We start from the raw sequence: 27,907 nt of genomic DNA on the forward strand, positions 1-27,907 counted from the left end.
GGTGTCCACACCTGTAAATATAGTGTATTTACTGTAGTGCAGATATAATATATGCTGAGGTTTGTACATGAAGTTTATCCTGCTTATGCAAACAATCTGTTTTCTATCCATCACACAGGTAACAGTTCCACTTATGTGTGGCCACTGCAGACTGCAGGTGAAGACTTTGCTACAATGCGAGTTGCCCCTGTGGGCATATTAGTCAATTCTGTTAACACGCTCTGCTGGGCTGGGCTCCAGATTAGTTTTTAATTACATTCAATGGTGTCACCAACCAGTAGCCCGACACAATATCGCCTGCAACAACCTTTTCTTCAGGGATAAGGCAGGAAAGTCTCCGAGAAATGTTTCATTTACACATAATTTAAAGCTGTAAAAATTACACCGCACTCAGTCAACAGCATGCAAACCCTGGTGATGTTAAAATGACCTCGTTGTTACTCAGAGTGGATTGAAGTAATATTTGCTTGTTTGAATGTGACTGCATGTTAATAAATGTGCAGGTGAGTCATTTAAGTTGGCATTTACAGAGGAGTAAAATTTCAAAATGTCACATTCATCTAGATGTGAATTTGTTCCATTTTTAGCATGATGAGCTGGTGGAGAAAATGCCCCGAGAAAAACCACATGGACTCAGCTTAAATTGCTTCCTTCATCCGCTCATCTCATCACCGACTGATTTATTTCTTTTCACATTTTCATACCACTGCACTATCCACGTCATCCGATAACCGTAGCGCACACCAGAGCATGACATCCAGCACACACCCACTCAAAAGTCACACATCTGGAGTTCAAACGACTCAACAATTCCGCAGTTTTCACAGTTAGCTTTTGTTTTTAAATGGCGATGCAAAAATCAGTGAGGACAGGGATCAAGCTTTAACAGCAGCAGAGCTCAGAGAACTCAATCAATAAGCATTCAGTCAAATATTTTGAGTCAATCTGGGGTAGAGGGATTCAGTGAGCACTTTGCACTCTCCTGATCTGAGGATATAAAATAATTCAGCGTGAGATAGTGGAACAGACCAACACTTAGCTGAAAGAAAACTCTATAATCACTCCCAGGCGATTCGCTTATGCACACAGTGTCGGTAAAATCTACAGCCGGGCCCCCGAGACAGAATCAAGGTACAGAAAGGAGCCAAAGCTGCTTTAACCTTCCCTCAACACATATTAAGTGTCTGCATCTCTAATGAGGCAGAGTCCCTGAACGTGGCTCAGTAAAAGGCAAAGCTCAGCCGTCTGTCTGTCTCAGAGTCTGAGCGCAAGTTTATTCGAGGATCTTGTGGTAGGGGAAGAGGGGCAGGTCTTTAGTGAAAGCAGGGATGTCCATGATGGCAACGGCTCCCGCCATCTTGGGCGAGGCGGGAAGGAAAGTGAGCTTAGACACTTCCCCATAAGTAGAGCCACTTATATCCTTCTTGTCGCCTTCTTCTCCTTCTTGGTTTTTACCACCACCGTCCTCATCGTTCTCCTCAGCACCGAATCCCACCACCTTTAAGGAGACAGGGGTGCGTTTAGTGTATTTACATATGTGCCTTAAAGTAAAGAGAAGATTGAAGGAAAAAGCAGAACAAAGCTTACATGCACACTGAGTTTGCGGCAATTTTGTCCGCGATGTTCTTGGAACCAGGAGACGAGTTCTGCTCTGGTCATCTGCTTCAGAGCCTCGATCTTAAGAGACACAAATAAATGGGAACACACATACCATTCACTGGAAATGTGACATAATGTGGTTTATTGTTGACAGTGTCTTTCAAAGTCTTCTGTAATTCATTCTGGAGTTCTCAGTGATTTATTGCTTTGACAGTGTCTATCTAAAGAACTAAAAAACACAAAGGAAAGCATTGACTATAGAGCTTTGGGGAGATGCTGCATTCTGTGTCCTAAGAACATTCTGGATCATACTCTCAAGATTTCTGTACTATACAATCTTTCAACTTTCTGTATATTCTTATTGTCTGGATCGGTTTTTACTCATGCTCTTATTTTGTAGAACATATCAATGTAATTATGTGTTTGTGGATATTTTGCCCATCTATTTGTTAAAAAGCTAAAACAAAAGAGAAAGGAGTGCAATTAAATCATCAAATTTAGTTGCACAGCTGAACAAGTGCCTACTCCTCAAACCGTTCTCTATACAGTAATTCAACCCCATGCATCACAGAAAAGAAAGATTTCCTCATCTGTCTTTTATGGCTTTACACAGTGAGTTCAAGCTGATCCAGACAGAGTTAAGGTTTGACTTGACTGAAAGCAGCACTAATACGAACACGAGGTCCTCGATTGCATAATTGATAGAATTTTCAAACCAAATGCAATGCTAGCAGTCACCCGATATCCCCCGGTTTCCTTTAGTGTTTCTAAGATGGTTTTGGTGACGATGAAGATAGACAGACAGATAAAGAGACAGACAGATCGACTTGGACTCTACAGAGCGGGACACGCGAGTACACAACAGCAGCAGACAAGACAAAAAAAACTACGTGTACGAAAATAAAATTATGCACAAGTAAACATAATAATCAAAAGTGCAATAAATTAAAAACAGACTAATAATCAACTAAATGATCAGTCAGAGGCATTAATCAGTGTGTTTTTCTTCCTGCACCTCAGTCTGTAACCTCTGAGTATTTTTGGTTACAAATCAATTTAATTTACACTGCTTTACTCTGTATTCTCTACCCGACTTTACTGTTCATCCTGTGGTATGTGTGTTGCATTTATTGTTGCTACTTGTGCCAAATTTTTCCTTTTGCAATATTTACGATGCACTCTTCTCATCTATTTTACTTTAGTGATTTAGCAGCTTTAGGAGCAAGTTATACACACTGGTGCTCCACTGTATGGTGTGTATTCAATAAGAATGGCACTTGAAACTATTGTTTAGGTGTGATTTGTGTATTTGATGAAATATAAATGACAAAGAAAGGGCAAAATGTAAAGAATAAGGGAGCAAGGGGAACCAAAGTTTTTTTTAAAAAAGACAGAAGATGTACTCCCATCCAACAGAAACTGAATATCTCTACATTGAAGTCAGGAAATGAACAGGATAAAGAGGAAACAAACACGTTCTGTATGTGTGTAAATGACTGTGTTGCTCTCACCTCTCTGTTGAGTCTGTCAAATACAAACTGCTGTGTAACCACCTCGGCCCAGTTCCTGTCCACTTCCTCGCCGAGGTGTGTGTCCTCACACTCTTTCAGCTTCACTAAAGCGGTCACCTGTATAAAACGCACACATGCAGAAAAATAAGGGTTTGTACATGTTCTTCTTCTCATATAACTGTTACAAAATACAACAGGAGATCTATATGTGCGGCTGTGTCTTACCAGGATTAGGGAATGTGTTACAAATGTAACTTTTTTTTCCATTTTGAAAACTTTTTCAATATGTATCATTTGCTATAACTTCTTGGTGACAATAGGGAACTCACAAATACACAAAATAATACACATACCTGTGTATTAAAGGCCTCCTCAGTCAATGCATTGAGCGTCTCCCCAAACGAAGCCAAGAACTCTTCAATCTTTAACTCCACGAGCTCGGTGCTGCGAGAGATGAGAGGTAAGAGATATATAATAGGCTTTGGGGCGCATTTGATTCCTTTAGTCATTTATCAGTTCCGCTCGCTTCTCTTTCCAGGGCCACAAAGATAAATTGTAGCTTGGGTTTGGGCGAGCAGTAAGACAGATTACACCTCGGTTTTGGGAAAGCGGTTAAGATAAATTGTATCTTGCTTTTGGCAAATTAAAGGTTACGATTGTGTTGCAGACTCACTTGAACTTGGTGGCCTGTGTTTCCACGGTGACAGAAAAACCCAGAACGCCCGAGGTGTTTCTGCAGGTGGGATAGACGTGGTATCTGCAGAGAGAGACATGAAAGAAGGCAGCAGGGATCAGAGGAAGAACAGAGGAAATAACTTCATTAAAAAGTACATCACACATGCTTTGCACTAGTCTGGAAAGTACAAAATTAGAATTTAAATGTGCAAAGTATTGCTGCAGTGTAACTAGAAAAGTGATGTACGAGTTTAAGCATTACTAGCTTGCACATTATAGACACAACAAAATAAAAATCCTCCAGCTCTCTTAGCAAGATCTGCACAGGTTTGTTCTTTTGGAATTCAATATAGTAATACACTAGTAAAGACATGATGAATGAATAAAGATAACACAAAGTAAGTGCTAATTAATACCGTAGATTTCTAAGTAGAAGCAAGTTTTTATGTAAAACCTGTAACTGTAAGCTCAACACAAACACACAGTTATTCATCCTTGTTATGAATATGGTTGTATATGAAGTGTTCATGGAAATATAACTCCAAAAAAATAAATGAATAAAAAATCACCCCAGAGTCTCTTTGGTCCTGAGGAAATCAAAGCAGGGTTCCTCCATGTGCATCTGAAAAACAGCAACAACTCAGTCAAAGGTGGAGGTGGACTGACAGGATGAAAAGGAAAATATATGAAGAAAAAGAAGATGAATATACTCACCACCAACAGTTCCATCAGTGTGTGCTCCCTTAAAGCCTTAGGGCCAGACTAGATTAATATTTAGAGAGAGAGAGAGCGCGAGAGAGAGAGAGAGAGAGAGGGGAGTGAATTAGTGAGGATAAAAAAAAAAAACATATTCTGCAACATTGGTGGGTATTAAAGTAATACCATTAAACAAATGAAAGATCTGATGTTCTGCAGATGTGTACCTGGTAGTAAACAGTGACCTCAGAGTTGGCATCTCCCTTATTCAGAGATTTAACTTTACAGATGTGGTCCTTCAGAGGCAGCTCCACCACTCTGAACATCACCGGCACCTCCATTGGCAGCTTAGAGAACTGCAACTTACTGCCAGAGGAGACACAACGGAGAGATTGGAGGATGAAGGAAAAGGTTAAAAAAAAAAAAAAAAAAAAAAAGGAGAGGCAGAAAGAGAATAGTGGAAGAAAGTTTGAAAGCAGGAGGTGGAGAAGGCAAAAGGGGAATCATGAATTGAACAACTGAAGATGATTCGAATTACTATGCATGGTGGCAAACAAATTTATTTCATTGTATAGTTATGGTGTTCTCATTAGGAAGTGCATTCAGAGTAATAGCCAACTTACTCCGTGACATACTGGAGGAACTGCACCGACTCCTGTGGGGGGAACACAATAAAGAGTAATGAATAGGTGGAGAAGGGAGAGAAAGAGGGTGAGGAGGGGGACTCGGCAACACATGAGGGCAATGTCAAATACACTCAGCATCAAACGCCGCCAGTGCAGACATAAAAATCTGCCGATTCATTCCAATTAGCTAATATTATTGCCAATCAGTCCGCTTGTCTGTGAGCCGACTGCTGTCCACTCACGGCGCTGCTGAAGTTTCCCTGCACCAGTCCCTCGGCGTACAGCTCAGCCCTGAAGCTCCGGCAGAACTCCATCAGCTCATCGCTGGTCAGACCGGCTGTCAGAGCCTGATACTTCTCCACCATGGACCAGCGACTGTGCTCCAGGATTAACAAACGCACATCTCTGAGAAAGACAAGAGACGGCCAACAGAGAAAATGAAGGAGACAGTGTTTCTATTTAGGGCTGTCGCACATTTCACCACTAGAAGGCAATACAGACTTGGTAATGACTCAAATGGCAAGAGGGAAAAAATAGAAAGAGACAAAAGGGTAAACAACTCACTTGCCGAGTTTCTCGGGTTTAATAAGGATGTTGAAGTAGGTTTTTTTGAGCTGCTCTGCGAACATGCTGAAGACGTCGGGGGAGGCCGAGAAATCAGCCAGGTGGTCAATGATCAGGTGAAACAGCAACTACACAGAGAAAGGCCGTCAAAAGTGAGCCACAATGTATTAATCACATGTAAACCTATTACACAAACGTCTCTTCGTATGTGCAATTTCCAAGGATGAGTTCACTCACAGGCAGCTTGTGGTTGAATCCTTTAACCTTGATGACCAGGCCGTGTTCACCGGCCAGCAGTTTATACTCCAGCTGGGCCACTTCAGCCTCATAGGCCGGCTCTGCCAGGTTGTGACCCAGAATGTTGACCAGCAGATCAAACAAGACCACGCTAGTAAGAGAAAGATCAAAAGGGAAAAAATTAAATGAGGTGTGGGAGGGGGAGGCAGTGGAGAAGGATGTGATATGCAGGGGAAAAAGGAGGATAGAGAGCAAGAAACAAGACAGCAGAAGAGACAGGTGAGATAGAAAGGAAGTAGAATGGCAAAAAATAAAAGCAAGACTATAGAATAGGAGCAAAAACAGATAAAGCGATAAAACACACAAAGAGATGCATGTAATTGAAGGCAGAGCAAATGAGAGGAGAAAAAAGGATGGCAGAAAAGCAGATGTTAAGAAAGGTGACATCAGAAAACAAACACTGTTTTCACAAGGTCATATCTGAGCTTGAACTTACTTCGTAGCAGATTGCTGGATTACTGGAGAGATTATGTGGAATCTGATGTAGGCTGCAGCAGTAGAAAGGACAAACTGGTGTCAACACCACCGTGATGATACTAAATGTCCTTACAGAAACATCTTGCATGCTAATTGATGCGTACAGTACAAGAGGACACTCTCACACACAGCTTACCTTTTGGGATTTTGAATTTGTTGTCCTTCTTGTACCACAGGCAGCCCCTGTCGCTGTCGGCTATCCGGACCGGGAACTCGGTGTCTGGACAGTCAGAGGGCTTCAGGGTGAAGTCAGTGGCTAAACAAATGCACATACACAATGACTCATCATCCTTGCACTTGGTACAGTTTCATAAATAATACGTGAGTTTCAACAATTCAATATGTCCACTTTGGGGATAAACATGCAGCAGCCTGTCAAAGCAGAGAAAGATGTCGCCCCCCAATAAATGATTCAAGAACCCTTGGGCCAATAAGTGAAGTCGCCAACTTTTAGCAAAGCTGGCCGTGTAGGTTTGTCGCTGTACAGAGTTTGATAAGCAGAACACAACGGCAAAAAGTGTCAGCCCTGGAAGTTCAGGCTGAATTGGCTGACAGGTGTTTTAATTTCCAGTTAAAATCTTGACTTTTAATTATGCTACTCTTCTTGATCAAGGCAATCTACAAATGTAGCTGGATTTGCTTAACAATGTTTGTGTCACAGCTGGAGTTTTAAACAACATTTTTTTCATTGGCATCTTTAAACAGACAGTGCACTGTTTTTGTCTGTTCACAGATCTCTAGTACTACACTACATGGGAGGAAAAAAGCTTGAGAAGGCTCCCGAGGGTGCTGCACAAATCTGATTAAATGCTTCACTTGAGTCAGCATTGGCTGAAGACCACAAGTTTGACAAAGAAAAAAAAACAAAGTTAGAAATAAGTGAGTTGAACAGATGTCTTTAGTCGGCTACTCATCTCTGCCTAAGGCTACAGACTTCAGACTGCATTAGCTGCGACTAGCATAACACACCTGAACCCCAGACAAAACTGTTGGGGCTGGAGTTGCATTGTGGGTAATGTAGCTACCAGGTTTTGACAAGAGTGTGAAACAAGGAGATAGCTAATGTCAAATTCGGATTCATCAGTTTTGACTTTTTTGTTTGCAATTATCCATTTAAAGTCCTTCAGTCATAGAAGTACAATGCTATCAGTTGAGTACTAATACTAGTATTTACTTGTAATTATTTAACTACGATTTAATTACTAAGACAAACTTTTAAACTACCTGATCCTCTGATCCCCAAGCAGCTTCTGGGAAATTTTTACTGCCAGCACATTTTTACTCACCAGGCTTATTATTCACTGCAAAATAAAGTCCTGCACCTCTATGGAAACAGCACAACTATGACTAGAAGCAGCAAGAACTCCAAAATGCCATTTGAGCCGCGTGATACAGTTGTAGGTATGATGCCAAAAATCACGAAAATAATCAAGTTTTGTTTCTTAGATCACTAATTCTACCAAAATTGATATAAAGAAAAAGTTGGAATATACATCTACATCATTTACCCAAAGATGCTACCAACACTGGAAAACATACTATAGATATGTACAATTTAAAATTTGAATTCGTTTCCATACTTGTCTGTAAACACAGCCTGCAGATCAACCACATAGTTTTTGTCACGTGACTGTTGGTCACAGCTTAGTTTTTTTTACAGAATCTTGTTTGCGAAAATGTTGAAATGAGACTTGTAGAATAAAGTAATTTTTGAAGAAATACAATGATTTTAAACTTGCAGATGAGCAGCTCATTTAATGTCAGAGGGACAATTCTTTACAACTTTACAGTTTCTGACTGATAAATGGTAGAATCTTGACAATTTCTTTTTAAAGATTACAAGCCTTTCAAACCTGCATGCAGGTTTTGGGGTCTGGAAGATTAAATGGGTTTTCTTCTAAATGTCAGCTCAGCTACCGCAAGAAGAGGAATATTACGTTAAATACATAACTCCCCAAGCATAAAATCAGTTTAAATATAGAAAGGTGGAAGAGCAAAATCAAAAAGGCATCTATCAGGTTAAAAACATATTCCTCTACTACTTCTCTTGCTAAAACTTCAGGCTGAGCCAATGAAACTCTGGAGCAAAGATATAGTGCAAAATGTTCAAATGCAAAGTGTCTCTCCACTAGAGTTAAATTATGGGATAACTGGCAAATTTGCTGGAAAACAGCATGCAATTGCGGCTGTAATTATTATCGAGGTTGGGGTGAAGAACAAAGTGCATGAGCTGTAAACGGGTTTAAAATCAATCGACCTCCCCCAGAGGAATACATCCTGTCTAAATGGTGAGATATAAGCAGATAAGTTCACAAACTTGAGCTTGAATTATAACACCTCTGTTAGAGCAGACTAACAAGGGAGCATTGCCAAAATACACTGTTCCCCTGAGTTTAGTCAATATATCTGATTACTGTATTTGCTGGATGGATGAATGAGAGCAAAAGTACAAACTGCTGGACCACATCTTGTTCATGATCATCTCATTAGGCACTTTTCAGACGCTGTACTCGCAGCAGTTTTGGGCCAAAACCACCTACCTTTTTTTGGTGTACAAAGAAATTGATTCACCTACCGATGAACTTGTTCTCTGCAGGAAGGTGGAGGTCGCCGTTCAGCTCCAGGCTTCCAGTCCACCGCTCCATCCACTCCTGCTGGATGTCTGTATGAAGGTTAAACATCTATTAGCACACAAGAAATACTTGCTGTGTTAAATGGAGTGACCCGAACGCTTTATCACAACAAAAATGAGGTACTGGTTTTGTACATTCTTTATTTAAATTCTGTTCCAACACTATTGTTCAGCATCTAAAAGACAGAGATAAATGCTGGCATTTCTGCTGCTGGCTCTGCATTATATCAGACTGAATATCACCACACAAGGGAGAAAAAAAAGACAATGCTTTCACTGGATGCCTACATTGTAAGAAGGAACCGTTACACTGACAGTAAACAAACGCGCACACACACACACCCTCTACGCTGTATTGTGTGCCAAACCACTTCTCCCTGAGGGGACACCGGCCCTCATGTTCTGGTGACAACAGCATCAGGTTGGCTTTCTCTGGGGTGAGGAGGGACAGGGCTGCACTGATCACCTACACAAACGGAAAGACACACACACAGCCAAAAAAACAACAAAGTCAAGTTTGCAGCAAAGACAGAGGCAGCATTTCTTTCCCTCCCACCTCACTTTCTAAATTACTTGTTTATGTGAGAATGATTTTAGCCGTCAGTCACAATAAAATGCAGAAAACCTGAAGAGAAGTTATTGTCATCACAGAAAATATGCAAAGCCGTAATTAGACTGATACAAAATAACATCTGCCGGTAGAAGACAGGACTGTAGGAAATATATTTTGGGCACATAAAGGTGCTAGCTCCAAAATCATTAACACATCAGATAGGAGGGAAAAAAAATCTATATTTTTTTTTCCACTTTTGAGTGACCCGTTTCATTAACATGTTTCTCTAAAAAAGGAAATATTGCATTTTAGAATAAAACATGGAAAGTGGTTCACTCCCAGAACTACTGAACTACTTACTTCTGGACTGAACTCAAACATCAGCTGATCTCCTGTCAGGAAGTCTTCTTTAGGGAAAAGTTGCATGTTTTCGCAGATGTCCTCTACGTACTCTATAGGGTCGATCTGACAAAGAGAAAAATCAGATGCAGGTTTTATCTGACTGGCAACACCATGATGCTAAAACACAATTTGTCCACAATGCCTCCAAAACTGGCAGCTCATGGGCATTTTAATTCTTACCTGCTCCTGATAATGAAACTCATTCGCCTCAATCCTCTGAATCTCCTCATATATTCTGAATGTATGAACAAACAGAGAGAAATATTGTTTTTAGTCATCCCAGACGAAAGCTCTAATGTCAAGGCACCAATATTCCTCAAGACAGATTGAAGCCGCCAACAATAACAAAAATAATAAAGCTATAAATATATAAATGAGCAAGCAAAGCGCCAACCAAACACATTAGTCTGTCAGCATCCTGTATAATGCAATATTTACTTCCTCCTCCACAGTATAAATAAAGCCAGGCAGACAAAAGATCATGTTTGATTAAAAAAAAAAGAAAAGAAAGAAAACTACTTCTGTGCAGCTAAATCTACCTCATTGTTTTGTGAAACTGTGTGCTTGTGTGCGAGACAATACCTTTGCTGTGGTCCGAGTGTCTGCAGCATCTTCAGGTACTGGAACACCAGGTGAGACACCTGTTAAAAACCACAGAGAAGCTTAGTAGACATCAAAGTTGAAAGAGTTTTAATATTAATAAAAAACAACAACATGTTCAGTGGGTGTTTCTACAAATTCAGGGACAAGCACTGTTGCATATCCTCAACCATAAGAATTATACTGATGCAAGAGCGAAGCTGCCAATCATGTTGACACATTGAAGAAATTTCATTACAGTCATTAGAGCAAGCTATGGAAAGCATCTGAGAAAAGTGGCTTGATTTAGATATCATACAGACTCATGTGTTACTTAATTCCCTCACAGTTATAGGTTGAAATCTGTAAATGAAAATATCCCCTTCACCTTTGAGTGAAAAATGATAATTATCTGTAAACAAGTGTGATCTGTTAGTAGGAGGAAAACACTGAGACGGAGCTTTTATGACGGTTATGGACGAAGAGCATCCAGAAAACTAAGCAGGACGTATATTTGCTGTCTCTTGTGCTGTAAAACTTTATTTTGTTTCTAGGTTATTGGACTGTAAGTTTCTACCTTCATGCCAGACGTTCATGAGAGGTTGACACCATGTACTCTAATGTCAGTAAACTGAATGTGAAGCCGCAGCCAGCAGCCGATTTGCTTAGCTAGCACAATAGCTGGAAATACTCCAGTCTCACTAATTAACACATTACATCTTGTTTGCGGTGGGGTTATGTACCAGGCTATTTCTTGGCAAAGACTAGTTGCCAGGCAACCAGCGGAGAATACAGAAAAGGTTACTGGTCTTGGCTTCAAGTCCAAATCTGTTCCTTCTCTAAATAGTGTCCACAACAGGTATATAAGCCCGTGATTTTGCACTGACTAACCAAGCAAGATATAGGGCATGCTTAGTAATGAGCATCTCAGGCAAAGATAGGTGGATTTTGTCCCCTTTGGACAGAACTCTGTTAGCTGTTTTCCAGTTCCCTGTCTTTATGTACAGATAAGTTAGCGAGCCGCTGGCATTAACTCCATAATTATTGCACCTACTCTGCGTTTAGCATATATTTATGGTATTCAAATGTGTTTCATTTATGTGACAGAGTTGTTTGTATTGCGCTGTACTGTACAATGAGCTCACAAAGGAAAGCTCCTAGCAAAGCTAACCCATTGTAGAATTGATAACAGCTAGCAGGAGGCGGCTCCTCTGGTTGCAAAAAGAAGTCAGATTATACAGAAGTCTATGAGAAAATGATCCTACTTCTCAGTTGATCTGTTACCTCCGTAAACATTCTCCTACTAAGTTTATGATCTCAATCTCTAGTTTTAACTCTCTTGCAATACAGCATAATGTTCATTCTGTAAATTATGACTCTATTTATAGTAAAACAGACAATGAAATAGTTGTATTTTTGTTTTTATGATGCATACGGATTGGCAAGTTGCTACCATATAGTGCCTGTATTTACCACATCCAGTATTTATAACCAAAATGCCAATTCCCAAATTAGAGGGTTAAAAAAAATAGTAGTTCACAAACCAATGGGTGCCGTCATGGTTGCTACATCCATCTTTTATTCACAGTCTATGGTGAGGGAGCAATTTTCTGAGTAGCAGTGGAGTTTCTTTTGTTGCATGCACCAGTTTCTAAGCCTGGTGCTCTCTCTGTTCAAATTAATCAATTTAAAGCTGAGGTAGGCAGAATTTTTGCCGTAGTTGTGCAAAAAAAAAAAAAAAAAAACAACTCCATAATAACTGTTCAGTATTGTATTTCAAGTAGTATGAGATTAAACTAGACTTCTGTACCTCCTTCTGCCTCCATTTTCAGGCTTTAGAAAATCTAGCCTGCGATGGGGAGACTGTAGCCAACACCTTTCCATCCAGGCCAAATGTTATGAAGCCACAATTGAATGGTGACTTTTAGATTGAATATTTTTGCATGTATATTTTCACACAAGCACATATTTTTTTGTCTTTTCCAGATTTCTGCCTACTGTAGCTTTGAAAAACACATTCAAAAAGAGCAAAAGTTTGATGCAAAAAAATCATAAATACACTGGTATGATTCGCTATGATGGTTACAACCATGAACACAAGCACATATCTACTACCCTGATGCATCTGATCCTACATAGTTACTAGGTGAGCCTTGCGCTGTGCACTTCTAGCAAGCAAATGAATTACCAAAGCTATGCCAATAACTTTGCTTGCACTTGACTGCCTAAGTGACTATAATTAAAAAAAAACGGTAGTGTCCTCTGATCCAGGTTCCTTTCAGAATGGACAGGACAATGAAGTGTTCTTCATTAAAGCAAGCGACATTCAAAAGGCTATTTTTGCATTTGTAGGCTGCAGCTGATACCAATATGAGTTTGTGGACTGAAAAATGTATCCATTAAGCACTTAGAAGTAGAAAACAGTCCTCCCGTTCAATGATCGCCCACTCTGTCAATGATTAACACGAGAGTCGTCATGGTAACTGACAAGGCAGATTGCTTCCTTGAAATTACCTGTTGTATTAGTAAAAACAAAACACACAGGCCAGTGGGGTCCTACTTTCAGCTTCTGCTGTGTGTCTGATATTAATTCTTGTGACTGATCAGCATGTCAGCACTGATTCCAGACTGAACAAATCAAATCAATCAGTGGTTTACACACTCGTCTGAAGTATGTGATTGATCATTTGTTGTCAGATCATAAACAATCATCAAAGAATCTTTTCCTTTGTTTTTGCTTGATTGTCTGCATTTGTCTACAATGAAACGCAATAAAGGAGAACTGAGAGCGTTTCCTTTACCTCGTAGAAGTTTTGGAAACCTTCATCAGTGAGCGTGATGGAGATCGAGAAGATGGAGTAAGTGGTGTTCTGGTCAAAGCCGGTTTCACTGTTTCCTCCAAACAAAGCCAGGGCCCAGCACCTACAGAAACAAACACAGACATGAACTCACACACACACACACCAGCTAATAACACCGATACTAAAACAGGTCTGCAGACAAAGACTCATTTGCTGCCATAAACTGGAACCAAATGCACATTAAGAGTCAAAATATGTGCAGGGCATTAAGTAGAAGGTCACGGCAGCAGACAATTTACCAAACACTTTGTGCTCCTGCTCGGTCACTGAGTAGTAGGGCTGGACCCCAATATCCCGAATATTCGTTCGCTACGGCACTATCCGGATATTAATTTGGTATCCGAATATTCGCCCCCCCCACCGTCGGACGTCACTGGGCGGAAAGAATATGCAGCGTTACCGTCTTCCCTCCGCCTTCTGCCCACATCGGCTCATCTCGTCCTGTGATCACATAAACATATACACATATGTCTATAACATATACACATGTCGATGTGATCACCCCCTCCTACCCCCAGATGAAAATATTCGGAGCTCATCTCTTCCCTGCGCCTTCGGCCCATTTCGGCTCGTCCCGCCGTGTTCTTCGGCTCATTTCGGCTCCTCCGTTCGTGTTTGTAAACACCACCCTAATGGCCGGGTGGCTGCCGACTCTGAAGTCACGCTTCACTTCGTTGCATAAACACAAGACAAGATGCTGAAGACCGGTGTTTGGGAATTCTTCAGTTTAACTAAAGACTAAACGAGGGCAAAATGTGGACCTGGGAGACCAGATGAACGGATCCGACTATTTGGGCCGTCTCCGCCGCACCCCGCATTTTTCATTTAAAATTACAAGCTGCTTGCAGATATTTGAATTTCAGGGAACTCTTTCAAAGTGAAATGTTTGTGTTTATTTGCATAAAGGCACACTGCATTCAAAATTATCCTTTCAGTGGATCACACTGGGCGAGTTTTAGATCTCTGAAGGTTTTCCAAAAGAACTGAGAGCAGATGCAGAAAAAACACACATGGAAATTTGAAAGAAAAAAAAAAAAACAACAACAAACAAAAACGTAAGTTGTACCTTTTAAACTCTATGGAAAACAAATGTTCAAAAAAAACTGCAAAAACATTGATATGGTCATTCAGGGCTTCCAAACAGCAGCAATGCATCATAAGTAATCACTGCAATGGATCACACCAAGCCAGTTTTACATATCTGAAAACTTTCATACAGCATGAAAAGGAACAGAGCAGTGAGACAAAAAATACACCTCAAATTTAGAAACATTTTTTAGAAAATACCTTTCGAATTGGCTATTATAGAGTATACAAAAACCTGCAAAAACACTGGTATGGTCATTTAGAGCATCTAAACAGTAGCATTCTAAACAGCGAATATGATTGACAGAAAAACTAAAAGACCATTCTCCGATTTCACAGAGTGAGACAACAACTGCCCAATTTCAAACCAGCCTTTTGGCCCTTGAGGTCGGGATTGTCTGAACTCAATAAAAACAACCACTCTACTGCCTCTGCAGTTTGTTTCAACTGGGAATTGAGCCTGAGTACACTCAAATTTCACTGCTGTCATTTATCAACAATTGAAAACGGCACACAGAGCAAATAGGAATATTTTATCAAACGCTCCAAGTGGTGCTGATGGTAAAGGGACTACTGGATGGGCTCTCGGTGCCATGGGACAGCACAAGGTTTGGCAAATCACTTTGCCACTTAGCAAGAAGAGGCTGAAATGCTCTTGTACAACCACATCCAGAGATGAGAATGCATGAATCACAAGTGGAATGGCAAAGTGTACAGTTTGAAGACAGGGCTCAAACACTCAGGGCTCGCACAGAGCTACAAAAAGCTCATGTATACCCAGCAAATTGAAGAGCATTTAATTGGGATTTGGAGTGCCCTCAAATCAGAAAAACAAACAGACAGAAGCAATAACACTCACTTCTTCCTAAGCACTGAGAGGATGCTTCCTGTGCCTTCATGGCCAATCAACCAAGAGATGTAGTGGAGAGGCTTCACTCTGAAAAGAGGAGGGAAGAACATGAAAAAGAGAAACAAAAACACATTGACGCAATCCATCCACAATCAGGGCAAAGCGTGGCGTCTGTTGGCTGGTCTAATTCGATGTTTATATGAAGAGACATCACTCTCCAGGAAGGAGACAGGGGCAGGGGAAAAAAGACAAAAGCTATTGATGCAATTTCTCTCAAGTGAAACGAAAGCATCTATTGTTATCAATTCTTCACTTATGTGCCTCATAACATGTGCTGCATGTCGCTCACCTGTAGTGTTTCTCCTGCGGAGGAAGAGCCCAGGTGATATTCAAAGCATGAACTTTCCTAACAGGAACGACTGCAAATGCACAGACACACAGAGGAAACACCCTGATTGAAAGGCGTGCCGGTGCATCTTGTCGCTGCAGCATCTCATCAGTTTGCATCTCTTCACACATTTTAAGCAGTTCAACCAAACAACACATTTTCCATCTAAGATTGTTCTATATGAATGCCTTTTAGAGACTTGAAGAGGTGCAGACATCCCGTAATTGACAAGAAAAAAGCTAAGATGAGAAGAGAGTCTGAAAAAATACATGATTTTTTTGTTCAGCTTTACTGTCCTTTAAGCAGTCTCACAACCCCCTCAGACTTATTAAAGGGCAGGGAGCTGCAGTACAACAGATGCGCTCAGACATACGAAGGCTTTTTAGAGGCCTGAAGAGGTGCAGGCATCCAGTAATTGACAGGGAAAAAGCAAAGATTAGAAGAAAGTCTAAAAAAAATAAATGGTTTTTCTACTTTACTGTTCTTTGAACAGTTTCACAAAGCCCTCAGACTTATTTATAGGCTGGGAACTGCACTACACCAGATGTGTTCTGACACAAGCAGTAAGGTGGATCAGTACCTCGATAAAGCTTGTTGAAGGCTGGTGTTTCAAAGGGATCCGGCATATCAGAGAAATCTGGCTTGGGCAGACCACTGCATAGACAAAAACAGAATTAGGAGAATTAAACAATGGCAATATGTGAACACGTCACTAAATGGGACTTAAACTAACGGTGAAAACATTTGTTGTACTGAAGTTGAACTTAATATTTTTATTAAGAGCTAATGAAAAAAGTTCCAAGAAGTAGTTGTGGCTGTCTCCATTTATTGTTTACACTTCCCAGAAGGAGCACAACATTACTGTCAGGCTTCAAACGTTCACATTTCATCTATTTTAAGCTTTACGAAAATGAATGCAGCTCATCTGAAAGAGTTAAAATCATTTGAGATGATTTCATGAGCAGAGATGCGAGGAATTTCATCAGCCCATACATACGCATGTAATCCCTTAATTGAAATGAAAGCCATAAAAACTGGAGGTTATGTGGTTTTCATGTAACCGCGACATGCATGTTGATTTTCTAAAAGAAATGCTGCACTGACTCACAAAGCAAACAGAAGTGCAGCTCTGTAAGAAAACACTAATTCAGCTCGACTTTTAGAAGAAATGATCCCTTTCAGGTGTATCATTTCGGAGAGGAAAAAAAAATATGTCTGAGATGAAGAGAGCAGGGAACGAGGTGGAGGAAGGCTTGACATTTACATTTGAGCAAAGGATATTGAGACTCAGTCTATACAACGCCAGCACCTCATCACAGTGACTGAGAGCCTCTTCTGCCATACTTACTTGTTAGGCACCTTGCTGAAGATCTCTCTCACCCACTCCTCCAGAGTGTCCAGCTTCTCTAAAGGACAGACCGAGTGAAGGAGGATAAATTAGACCTTGAGTGTGTCTCAGTAATTCTGGCTGAAAACTCATAATTCTGAGGGGTGAATTCAGTGCAAATGCAGAATACTTGGTTCAAAGTACCGACAGTAGTGACTACATCTTGCCCTTAAATGCCCTTTGCATAGAATTGGCTGCCCTACAGATTCATTTCCATTACTATGACTAATTGAAAATAAAGTTTTACACATTGCTAATAATGCACACAAACAATAAAGCTGTACAAATAAACATTATTTTGCTCTTTAAGGCTGGTTTGTTTCTTTAACCCCTTAAACTTCAGTGTACCGCTGGCGGTACACCTACTAATTTGCATAGGAATTTCAAGAATGTCCGACGGCTGCAAACGCGATTATATAAACACTATACGCCGATGGAAAGCTTAGATTCTCATGAATCCGCCGGTATAAACCACTTTCAGATGGGATTACCACAGCGGGTGAGAAAAACACATTTGTCCAACAAAAACGAATATTCATCCATCCGTTCTCTATACACGGCTTCAAAGCACACAGCGCGACTCACATTTCCGGGTTCATTATTACACACAGAAAAAAAGATTCCACAAAAAACGGCCATAATCCAACCTTTTACATCCAGATGACACAAGCCAGTAAACTATTTTGTCCAAAACATGTCCTGAAGTCGGTATAAAATGCACGAATCGGTCGTTTTCAAGGAAATGCACCTCGCGATGCACGACAATATTCCCTGCATTTTTCGTCATTTTTTGTAATTTAAAAATAGAATATTAGCGATTTTTTGTACTGAAAATGGCTGGAATTGACTGCAGTTTAAAGGGTTAAGGTGGCAGACATGTCCGTTTACAAGCATTTGTTCTGCAATAACTATTCAAAGTGTTGCATGATATTCTGCAATTTGACATTTAACTATAAGTGGAATTTCGATTAAATTCACACACAATGACACATGCATATTTTTAAGCATTATTCTTCGTACAATAATTTATCCCAATGGGAACTGACATTCTTCTTTAAAGCTGGGGTAGGCAGAATTGTTTTGGTGTCATTGGGCCGAAATACTGTAATAACCTTTCAGCATATTGTAATTCTAGTGGTTGGAAGGGAAACCAGCTTTCTGTGCCTGTTTTCAGGCTTTAGAAAATGCAGCCCCTAATGACAGACTTTTGCCAGTCACAGGTGTTTGCAAAGAATGAGATTTTCCCTATTGGCTGTTTTACAAATGCAGATGAGCATGCATGAATCAGGAGAAAATCCGGCAGGAAAAGTTGCTATTCCAGAGCTGGCAACAGCCATCTGCACAGCAAAGTAACCCAAAAGAGACTTTATTAAAAAGAGTCTGAAAGATAAGATACTCTTAAAATAATGCAATGAAACGGATCAGAATTGGCAGGAATACTGAAGGAGCTAGAGAGAACTTTGCAACTGCATCAGCCTTAAGTTAGATTCTGAGTCCACTGTTCTTCTCTCCCAAAGCGCAATGCATATGTAGCTTTTCCAGTCCATACATTTAATATCAACAGACAACCAGACAGTAAAAATGTCAGAGGAGACATGTTAAAAGCATGGGACAGAAGGAGGAGGAACAAGTTACACTAAAAAAATACACAAAAACAGCATATCTTATAAATAATTTTAACAAAACAACCATTTAAAATGAGGAGAGAAGAAAAAGCAGGAGGAAGGCTGCATCTTGAAATTCTGGCATTTTCTTCCTGCTTTTATTTTTGCCAAATGCAGCTTTAATAAAGCAATGTGACATAATGATGAGGCCAGTTTGGTTAGTCATGCTGTAAAAGAAAAACAAGGTTTCTCTTTTTGTGAGTTTTCTGGTCAATACCAACTGAGCCATCTGGAACAGGCATGCGTTTTTAAAAACACATTGCCTTTGGAATCAGAAGTCACAGGTATCGCCAAATCAACGACAACCAAAAAGCTACGACTTGCAACTCAATAAGGAAAGTTTAACTGCACATTCTAAGCATTTCAGGCCCGCTTTACCTTTGACAGAAAAGCTTTTTTTTTTTTAATCGATTAATATACCCATCAGTGGTTTCAGGGGTGTTAGAGCTGTGGCAGGCGGTAAACCCAAACTGAAGCCACATTTTCATGCGTTTGTCTGGTGGGAGCATTTTCGAGATTTCTGCCTACCCTTGCTTTTAACCTTTCTTATGTGAAAGGAAACATTTGCATGCAATTATTTTTCCTTTTTCTTGTTCATTAATGTTTTATTGCATCGCTTTCACACTGAGACGCTGCTTATATATCTCTGCACAGATATTTTTGCTGTTGTATTACTATTAAGTGTTAGCACTGTTACATTACTTCACAGTGGATGATGTTTACTTAAAAGAGTTTTCATCAAACAGTAGAGGTTGAAACGAGAAAGAATCTGAATTTAACCAGGACCAATAATTCAGCTCTTTCACAAGGATATTTCTCAGCACAAATGCCAGCACTCATCATTTTACTTGTGCGCGGTACTTAATTAGCTGTGTGATATTTTCTGTGAAAACCCTGAAAATGTGTTCGATATTTTGTGTCTGACTTTGTTTTGAGTAATACAGCAATTTGAGCTGATTTGAGAATGATTATCTACAGTTGGCTGAACATAGATGAAGTAGATCCTTATTAGAGCTAATGATAGTTTTAATTTTTGATTAATCTACAGATTGCTTTTTTTAATGAATCAGTTCATTTCGGTGTACAAAATAACTGAAATCAATTACATTTCTATCTGTTAATCAGCTGATTTTTGATGTGTAATAAATTGGATGGATTTTTCTGACCTTTTGACTGCACAGCCAGCGTCATGTAGTGGGCAGAGTAGTGTTTCTTCCAGAAGGCACGCAGCCGCTTATAGACATTGATCTTCTTCTTCTTGGGCTCCTGCTTCAGCGTCTGTGCATTCCCTGGTGTTGACACAAGTGAACAATCAATTCCCGCACAATTATTAAACACCACAGAAGAAAAGGGGCTGACAAATGGAAGGATATCTGCGAGAAAAGTAACTTGGCATCGGTTTCAGCACTCTTGTTTGTTATTGTTGAACATAGCCCAAGGAGGCCCTGTGTGTATTACGTGTCCCAGCGGTTGTGTTTACCAACTCACCCCAGCAGAACTTGCCCATAGGGTGTCCAGGTTTGGCCAGACTGCCAAACAACATCTCCTTCCTGTGGGAGTCAGATGGCTTAGCCAGCTGGTACTCTGTCAGACCAAGGGAGAGACAGGAAAAAGGTAAGATGGCAGAAAACGATGAGGAAAGAGCTGTGCGAGGGAAATGCGGCGGCTGATAAAAGGTTTGACTCGAAACGCGGCAGCTGATATTTAACTTCACAGAATGCAGCAGTGACGCACAAAAGGCGCCGAGACCCACCGCTGTCAACGGCCTCCACCTCCCTGTCGATGGCGTCTCGGATCATCAGGGGGCAGATGAAGAACTGCGCCCACCTAAGAGGGAGACAAGACGGAGAGGACATAATCAGAGGCCACATGCCAGCCGGCCGGACAGACAGGACACCGGTAATCAGATGGAGACTGATACGCATCAGACAAGAGCAGAACAGTGACTGACTGACTGACTCTGTAATATTCGCCCGCCGATACACATCACAGTACAAGACCTACACTATAATCTCCAGAATCTGAGACCCGAATATGAATTTCAGCTGTTTTGCATCTGTAATCATTTTATCATACCTCAGTTCACATCACATACTTTATGCACACACAGTGCTCATACAGAGTCACAGATTATACAGTAAACAAAACGCATTCAAATGCGACGCAAGCATTAAGTTGTTCAAAACAAAGCATACATTTGTGTCGGTACGAAATAAGCAGTGAGCACAAGTATAGCTGAAATTCCTAATCATGTCACAGAATCTGACGGAGCACAGAATGTGGTGTAACCCCAGCTGTGCCAGCGGTTTTTAGGTTTAAAATTAGCTCGGTTATAATTGCTCAGTAAGGAGAGAATTCTGCAGCCGACAAAGCTTATGCTGCTAATATGTGAGGCTTTAGAAGTGAAAGCAAGATTGTTGTTGTCACGACAGAAAAAAGGAAAATGGATTTGTTTCACACCATAATGTGAACATTTCAAAGTTATAGCAAGATCTTTTTCTCAATATAAAAAGATATTTTCAGATTACAACACAAAGTCTTTCATATTACATCAGGATGTTTTTACATTAAAACAACGTATTTTCCTGTAATAATTAAATATTTTCCAGCTATAAAATAGAGTTTTTCCCAATTGAAGACATTTTCACACAGTATTTGGACCTTAAATAAAGACATTTTTTGGGTTATAATAACAGCATTTTTCAATATTTTTACTTTACAACATGATGTTTGGCATAGTGCACCAAGATTTATCACCTTAAGACATGCTGTTTTTCAACATAACATATTTTCATGTTATAACTTTAAGGCATCTTCACATCATTACCACATGCAGTTTTTTTTGTGCTAAACAGCTAAATTTCTTGTGAAAATAATATACTATTTATCTTGTTATATCATGAAATATTCCAGGTTATAACTCAACTTTTGACACTAAAACATAGCGTTTGATATGCTACAGCAAGATATTTTGACAAAATAACAGCATGTTAATTTATGTTAAAGCAATGAATGAATGGTTATAACAATATACTATTTATTGTTTTATATGACGAAGCATTTCTTGTTACATCGTTATAACTATTTCTTATAACGTGAAAAATCCGAAGAATGGATAAATTGAGGACTATGGCTCATCTACACAATCTGAAAACGCTCTACTTCAGGTCTGCGTTGAGACAAAACAAGATTCTGTTGTTATTGAACACATTTTCAACTGGAACACATGATAATGTACATCTAATTACAAAACTGCATGCCAAGTTAGCTTAATCAGATATTTCTCAGTTACTCTTACATCTATGAAAACCAATAAGTCTAAAACAAGTGTGAATAAAAACAAAGTGATACTAACATGTACACACTGGTATCATTAGCTGCTCTACAACAGTAATTGGATAAGTTGTGTTACAGCTTGTGAGTGAGTGTCTGCTTACAGAGCCGATGGCTATGGATTGGACTGGATTTAATTTTAACCAATTCTTCTTTTAAGTTTATTTTCTCCCTTTCTTACTTCTGTGTTTTGCCTCTATCTGCGACTCATCTGACGGCTCTTACAAATCCAATTCAGTTTTATTTATATAGTGCAAAAACAATCAAAACTGTCTCAAGACGCCTTAAAGAATCCACAGTCTAAAAGCCCCTAGATCAAGCACTAAGGCAACAATGGCAAGGAAATACTCCCTTTTACCAGGAGGAAACCTGGCAGGTAGGAAAAAAAAAAAAGAAGACAAAAGAGAAGCGAGGAGGAGAAGAAAGAAACAACCACGTGAAGAAGAAGCAGAAGAAGAAGTCGTCCATCTCTTAAAGGCAACTTCTCCAAAAACAACAACAGCAAAAAAACCACCTCTGAGCCTTTCTCACCTGTCAAGAGCCTCTTTGAAGCTTTTCCTCTGAACGTCAAACTGGAAGATGGTCCTCTCACAGTCAGTGGAGGCGTTGTCGCTCCCGCCGTGCTTCTTGAGGAAAGAATCAAAGCCGTTTTCTGAGGGGTACTTCTCGCTGCCCATGAACACCACTGGGACACAACGGGGAAAACAGAGGGAGAGGAAAAGCCGGGAGAAGAGAACTGTGCATCAAAAATATAGAGGAATATATAAGGAGAAATCCATTACAGCAGCACAGCTTGCATTTGTGATTTTCTTATCTGTGTGGACAATGAGCCAAACAGACAGCCTGGCATCATATTTCTAGCGCAGCCATAACAGAACTTGATAGCTTAGTCTCAGATAAAGCTGTAAAAAATAGCTCTAAATAGTTCTGTGAGCATTTGGTGAGGGTTTCGATGACAGACTATGAGAATGAACGAGGGTTTCCTTTCAGCCTGATCATTTAGGAACAATGTTCAACAATCACATCGCTAGAGGAGACAGATAACAATTTCTCTGCCGAGAGTAGCATCAATACAGCAGTCTGTAATTCAGAAGATGGGAGGCACTGTGCAAGTTTAGCATTTCTGTGACTGGAAAATGTCTTGTTGTCTTGCAGTGAGCTCATGCCTTCTCAGATAGGAGCAGGCCTGAATTATCAGCGAGGCCAAGCGGACACCAGCCGCAGACTCCTACCTCACTCCCAAAGTCTCACATTCAATCTGTGTTATTAGGTTGGAGTAATTAATTATTTGCAAGTTTGCTTTCCTGCTTCATTTCAGCATCCTGAGGCTCTCACTTACTTAGGGATTTTGATTTAAAACAAGAAAATCACTTCTTTACTTGATTGCTTTGCTATTTTCACAGTTAAAACAGCTGTATATGATCAAAATAGACTGTTAAAATATTTTTTGTTGTTTACTGTACGTAGAGGCTACTTATTATGTGATATCTGCCGTGTGAACTAAATAGCGAGTTAGATGCACAGAGAACAGGAGGAAAAGTGGGTCAAAAGGAGCCCAAAAGCTCATTTTTGTGGCCCCACAGTGGGTTAATCAGGCCCTTAGAGAGCGATATTCTGGGATATGTCACATATTATTAAAATGATACTAAACTAGACAAAACAGGCTAAGGGGGCACACTAAATAATTAAAACACACTGCACCTGAAATGCATTCAAAAATGGGCATCGGAGTGTCTGGTGAAGAGCAAACCACTGAATTCCAGACAGAAAGACGCTGAATACTTTTCCAAAGAATGTCTTGACTCTCTTGAAATAATTACTTACTGTGTTCCAGAAAGTGAGCGAGGCCAGGGAGGTCGCTGGGGTCGCTGAAGCTGCCCACACCTACACACAGCGCTGCTGCAGACTGAAACACAGGATATCAAGTTATTTCTGAGCCTGATGATGTACTGCAAGAACAAGTTTCAACAAAGACCATAAAAATACCAAAAACCAACAAGGAATTCAGTCTAATGTTGAGGATTCCTTAATAACAATGAGCACTATAGGTTTGGAGCAATTCCATCTGAACACACAAGAGCACCTAATCCAGGCTAAAGTTTAAATAATACATGTTAAAAATTTAAAGAATTATCCTGTTTTGTAGAACTGCATGCACTCTTTTACGGAAGAAAAAAAACAACTGCAGGAACAATTGAGAACCAAGTTGAAGGTCGCAGAGAGGCTTAGGAATTCACAGAGTACTGCGACTTGGACAAACAAATCCTGCTTTGCATTTCTATTTTTCTGTATCTTCATTATCATGGATCATGTGTAAAATTAGGCTATTATTGATGTATTATTAACGCATGAGGGCGATTAATCACCGACTCGGTTCAATAAAGACAGCAGCATGCATGCTGTTCTTGCCATCACCATCCAAGCGTGGCGGCACAATATCATAAATGTCAGTCACTTTAACTAAAAGATAAAGGGAAAGAAAAAAAAAAAAAAAAAAAAAAAAAAAAAAAAAAAACTTTCCCCGATGCCAGCAGGCATAAAACAAAACAGAAGAACAATCTTGGCCCTCTGGGGTACTGAAAGCAGGCAGCAGGGGCTACTTTTCATCTGTCTTCTTAGTAAGATGATTCATTTTTCTTATCAATTGGAATAATGGTAATTGAAAGCCAAGTCATGTGATGTTAAAATGCTGTATCTGTCACTTGTGATCATGTAAAAGTATAAAATGGAGTTCCACTGAATGTTATGTTATTCACTGAGGTATTTAAAAGTCTATTTTCATAGCTCCCAGTTTGTGCTGTTGTGTGTTAATTTGGTTGTGTATCTGATTTCAGCACAAATGTATGTAGTTTCAACACGACTGAAGCATTTGTCCCTTCTATCGTGACATTAGTTAAAACATGAACAGAGCTCTACATCAGAACGTCTTTGCAGTACCTGTTTCTCGGCATTTCCTTTCTTCTTTTTTCCCTCATGGTCATCATCATCATCATCGCTGCCCCTGTCTTCGTCGTCTTCCTCAGACTCCTCCTCAGTTTCCTCTCCAGACTCATCTTCCTCCTCCTCTTCTTCTTCATCACCTTCTTCCTCTCCATCTGAATCTTCACCTTCTGCTGGTCCACTGTAGTCTGAGATGAGCAGCGTTCGCAGACCGTTGTCTAACACGATATACCTGAAAGATGAGACAGCCTGTTAGACTTTGAGAAACTCTACTGTATCTTTGGAGTTACACAACTTTCATTGGTTTTTCTTATTTTGAAAAGGCTCTTAAATCAAGTATCATTTTGCAGACTGCATCTTATACCCTTTGAGCCTCTCTTCTTCTAAGCTTTTTCACAGCAAATTTTCTTTCTATGCCCAAAGAGGCCTGAGGCACTGGTGTGTGCTTTAAGCATGAAATCATCCCATCAGACTACAATAATATTGTTCTGATCCAGCTGGAAGAGAGGCACGATATCATCTTTGGATCTGGGTTAGTGGATCTGGGTCATTTTCTCAGCACTTCATGAGAAAAGAGGAAACAGCATCCCAAGATGTGTTTCATAGTAGTAAAAAAAAAATCTGATTAATAACTATGACTGAGAATAATCTACACAATAGAGACGATAAATCAACTCCATGGTATAATGCATAATTTAGATTAGGGATAGACCTATTATCTGCCTGGTCAATTATCGTGGCAGATATTTGGCATTTTTCCTATTATCTGTATTGTTATTTTTATTAGTCGATTATTGATAAATTAAATGCACTACTGTAGATCTGATACAGCCTCCTCTCTCTGTCTGTAGACACACTGCGGTTTCAGAAATGTCTCAAGAAGAGACGGCAAAAAACCTGAACAAGAAACACATGTCATTGCCACAAACCAGGAAATTAGCTACTCTCACAGTGTGTAAGCCTATGCTAACGGCGAGTAGCTAAGTTAGAAGGCTGCAACAGATTACCCTGAAACAGAGTCTGGAAACAATAATTATTAATGCTCAAAGATGCGGACTTCAGTGGACAATACAAGTGACAGATCAGTGAAATATTAAGAAAATGGAGAAGAACAGCAGATGCATTAACATTACAGTTGATGTACATCGGACCCAAACATCGGTCATCAGCTTTTCCTGAGTAGAAATAATCGTCATCTGTATCAGCCCTGGAAACCCCATATCAGTCTAGCTAGAAGGCAGCTACAAAATATTCTGAAACTGAGTCTGGAAAACAAGAATATTAAGTAATGCTTGAAGATATGGTGCTTAGCAGGCAATACAAGTGATAGATCAATGAAAGATTATAAAAATAGAGAAGCACTCCAGGGGACAATCTGGTCAATTTCAGGCGATCTCATATGAACAGAGGATAGCATCCTAATTTAACCACTCTGTTTCTATTTTACATATTCAGGAATAATCACCCTTATTAATGAAGATGCCAAGTCATGAATGACAGATTCCTTGCTCTCAAATGTTCTTCAAACATTACTTTAAATGCACATCAGTTTCAGATATTAGTTACCAGCCTTCTTGATCAATAAACGGTATCAGCCCTGAAAAATCAGAATCAGAAATACTTCATTGATCCCAGAGGGTAAATATCTTATGTTACAGCTGCTTCCATTCAAAGTCTGAGAAATATAAACAGTACAAAATACATAGGTAAACAAAAGTAGAAAAATGTAAGACAAATATAGACAAAAGTAGAAACAGTATAAATGTAAAATGTGCATGTAACTACCATATCTGTTCATCTCTAATGTAAACACTCCTCAGAATAGCAGCAGCTTGTTGGATTGGTGCTGTGCAGTGGAGGAGATCTTTACCTGTACTGTTTGGGGTCACTGGGTGACTTAATGATCTCGCTGTCTCCCACGTTGTCCTCTCCCTCACCTCCTCCTTCCTCCCCCGCAGTCTCCTGGCGTGACACCGGCTCCGTGTCCTCCGCCGAGGCTCCGCCTTGCAAACAGGAGCCCGAGGAGTCAGAAGTCGGGGCGTTTCTGGACTTGTTTGTTTGCGGCATCCTCGGCGCTGATGAGACGTTGGCACCGCGGGCTGACAGCAAGGCGCGACCGTAAACAAGAGGACAGCTCGCTGTCACCGGTAATTTACTCCTCAGCACGGCGACACACCGTGTCAGCCCGAGCAGAGCAATGACGAAGACCCTGGCTGACAGACGAGTGTGGCGAAAATGAAAGCTCAGGACCTGGTGGGACCAAAGCAACACACATTAGCCAAGACTCTGTGGCCTATAGTAGTGAACTCTCTCTCTCTCTCTCTCGCTCTCTCTCTCTCTCTCACACACACACACGTACATATACACACAACCAGCGCTCACAATGCAGCTATTCACACAGTGTCTGGTGGTTTCGCCCCATTCAAGTGGATGTCAGCTAAAATGCGACCTAGCTTGACCACCCCCCAAAAAACCAAAACAGAATTCTCTCATAGACAGAGCTACTTAAACCAACAAAAACAAGCAAAAAATAAATAAGTTACATTTAAACTCACAAACACATATATACACACGGTAACAGGAAGCTTTAATACTTTAAATTCGAGAAAAAAAAAGTATTTCATGAGGACAGCAATGAAAGCATACCTTCTTCCTGCCTGCTGACAGCACAAGGGCCTCCGCATTTGTTGGAAGGAGTGTCGCCCCAACAAGCAGCGCTCTGATTGGCTGATAAGGCCAAAGGTTGCATTAAGACGCCCGATGATTGGCTGTAGTCTCCCAGGGGCG

The 27,907-nt window shown here is 40.2% G+C and overlaps 1 protein-coding gene across 1 annotated transcript; it reads right to left on the bottom strand.

Annotated features, from left to right (window-relative positions):
- Nucleotides 1-638: 638 nt before the first annotated feature.
- LOC110951054 (nardilysin-like) lies at nucleotides 639-27,850 on the bottom strand. Its single transcript, XM_022193971.2, has 32 exons — nucleotides 27,767-27,850; nucleotides 26,991-27,370; nucleotides 25,118-25,352; nucleotides 24,005-24,086; nucleotides 22,712-22,865; nucleotides 20,601-20,674; nucleotides 20,336-20,431; nucleotides 20,014-20,136; nucleotides 17,145-17,202; nucleotides 16,377-16,450; nucleotides 15,758-15,827; nucleotides 15,418-15,495; nucleotides 13,413-13,533; nucleotides 10,615-10,673; nucleotides 10,213-10,267; nucleotides 9,991-10,095; nucleotides 9,420-9,543; nucleotides 9,021-9,107; nucleotides 6,582-6,701; nucleotides 6,405-6,456; nucleotides 5,909-6,059; nucleotides 5,672-5,799; nucleotides 5,350-5,512; nucleotides 5,105-5,136; nucleotides 4,709-4,847; nucleotides 4,500-4,547; nucleotides 4,355-4,407; nucleotides 3,784-3,867; nucleotides 3,464-3,554; nucleotides 3,111-3,227; nucleotides 1,588-1,677; nucleotides 639-1,498 (listed from the first exon to the last, which is right to left on the bottom strand). Exons 2-32 carry the CDS (start codon nucleotides 27,185-27,187, stop codon nucleotides 1,274-1,276), a joined length of 3,285 nt encoding a protein of 1,094 aa, XP_022049663.2. The 5' UTR covers nucleotides 27,188-27,370; nucleotides 27,767-27,850; the 3' UTR covers nucleotides 639-1,273.
- Nucleotides 27,851-27,907: the final 57 nt, after the last annotated feature.

This window comes from Acanthochromis polyacanthus, chromosome 1 (genome assembly GCF_021347895.1).
Source record: "Acanthochromis polyacanthus isolate Apoly-LR-REF ecotype Palm Island chromosome 1, KAUST_Apoly_ChrSc, whole genome shotgun sequence".
Classification (NCBI taxonomy): domain Eukaryota; kingdom Metazoa; phylum Chordata; class Actinopteri; family Pomacentridae; genus Acanthochromis; species Acanthochromis polyacanthus.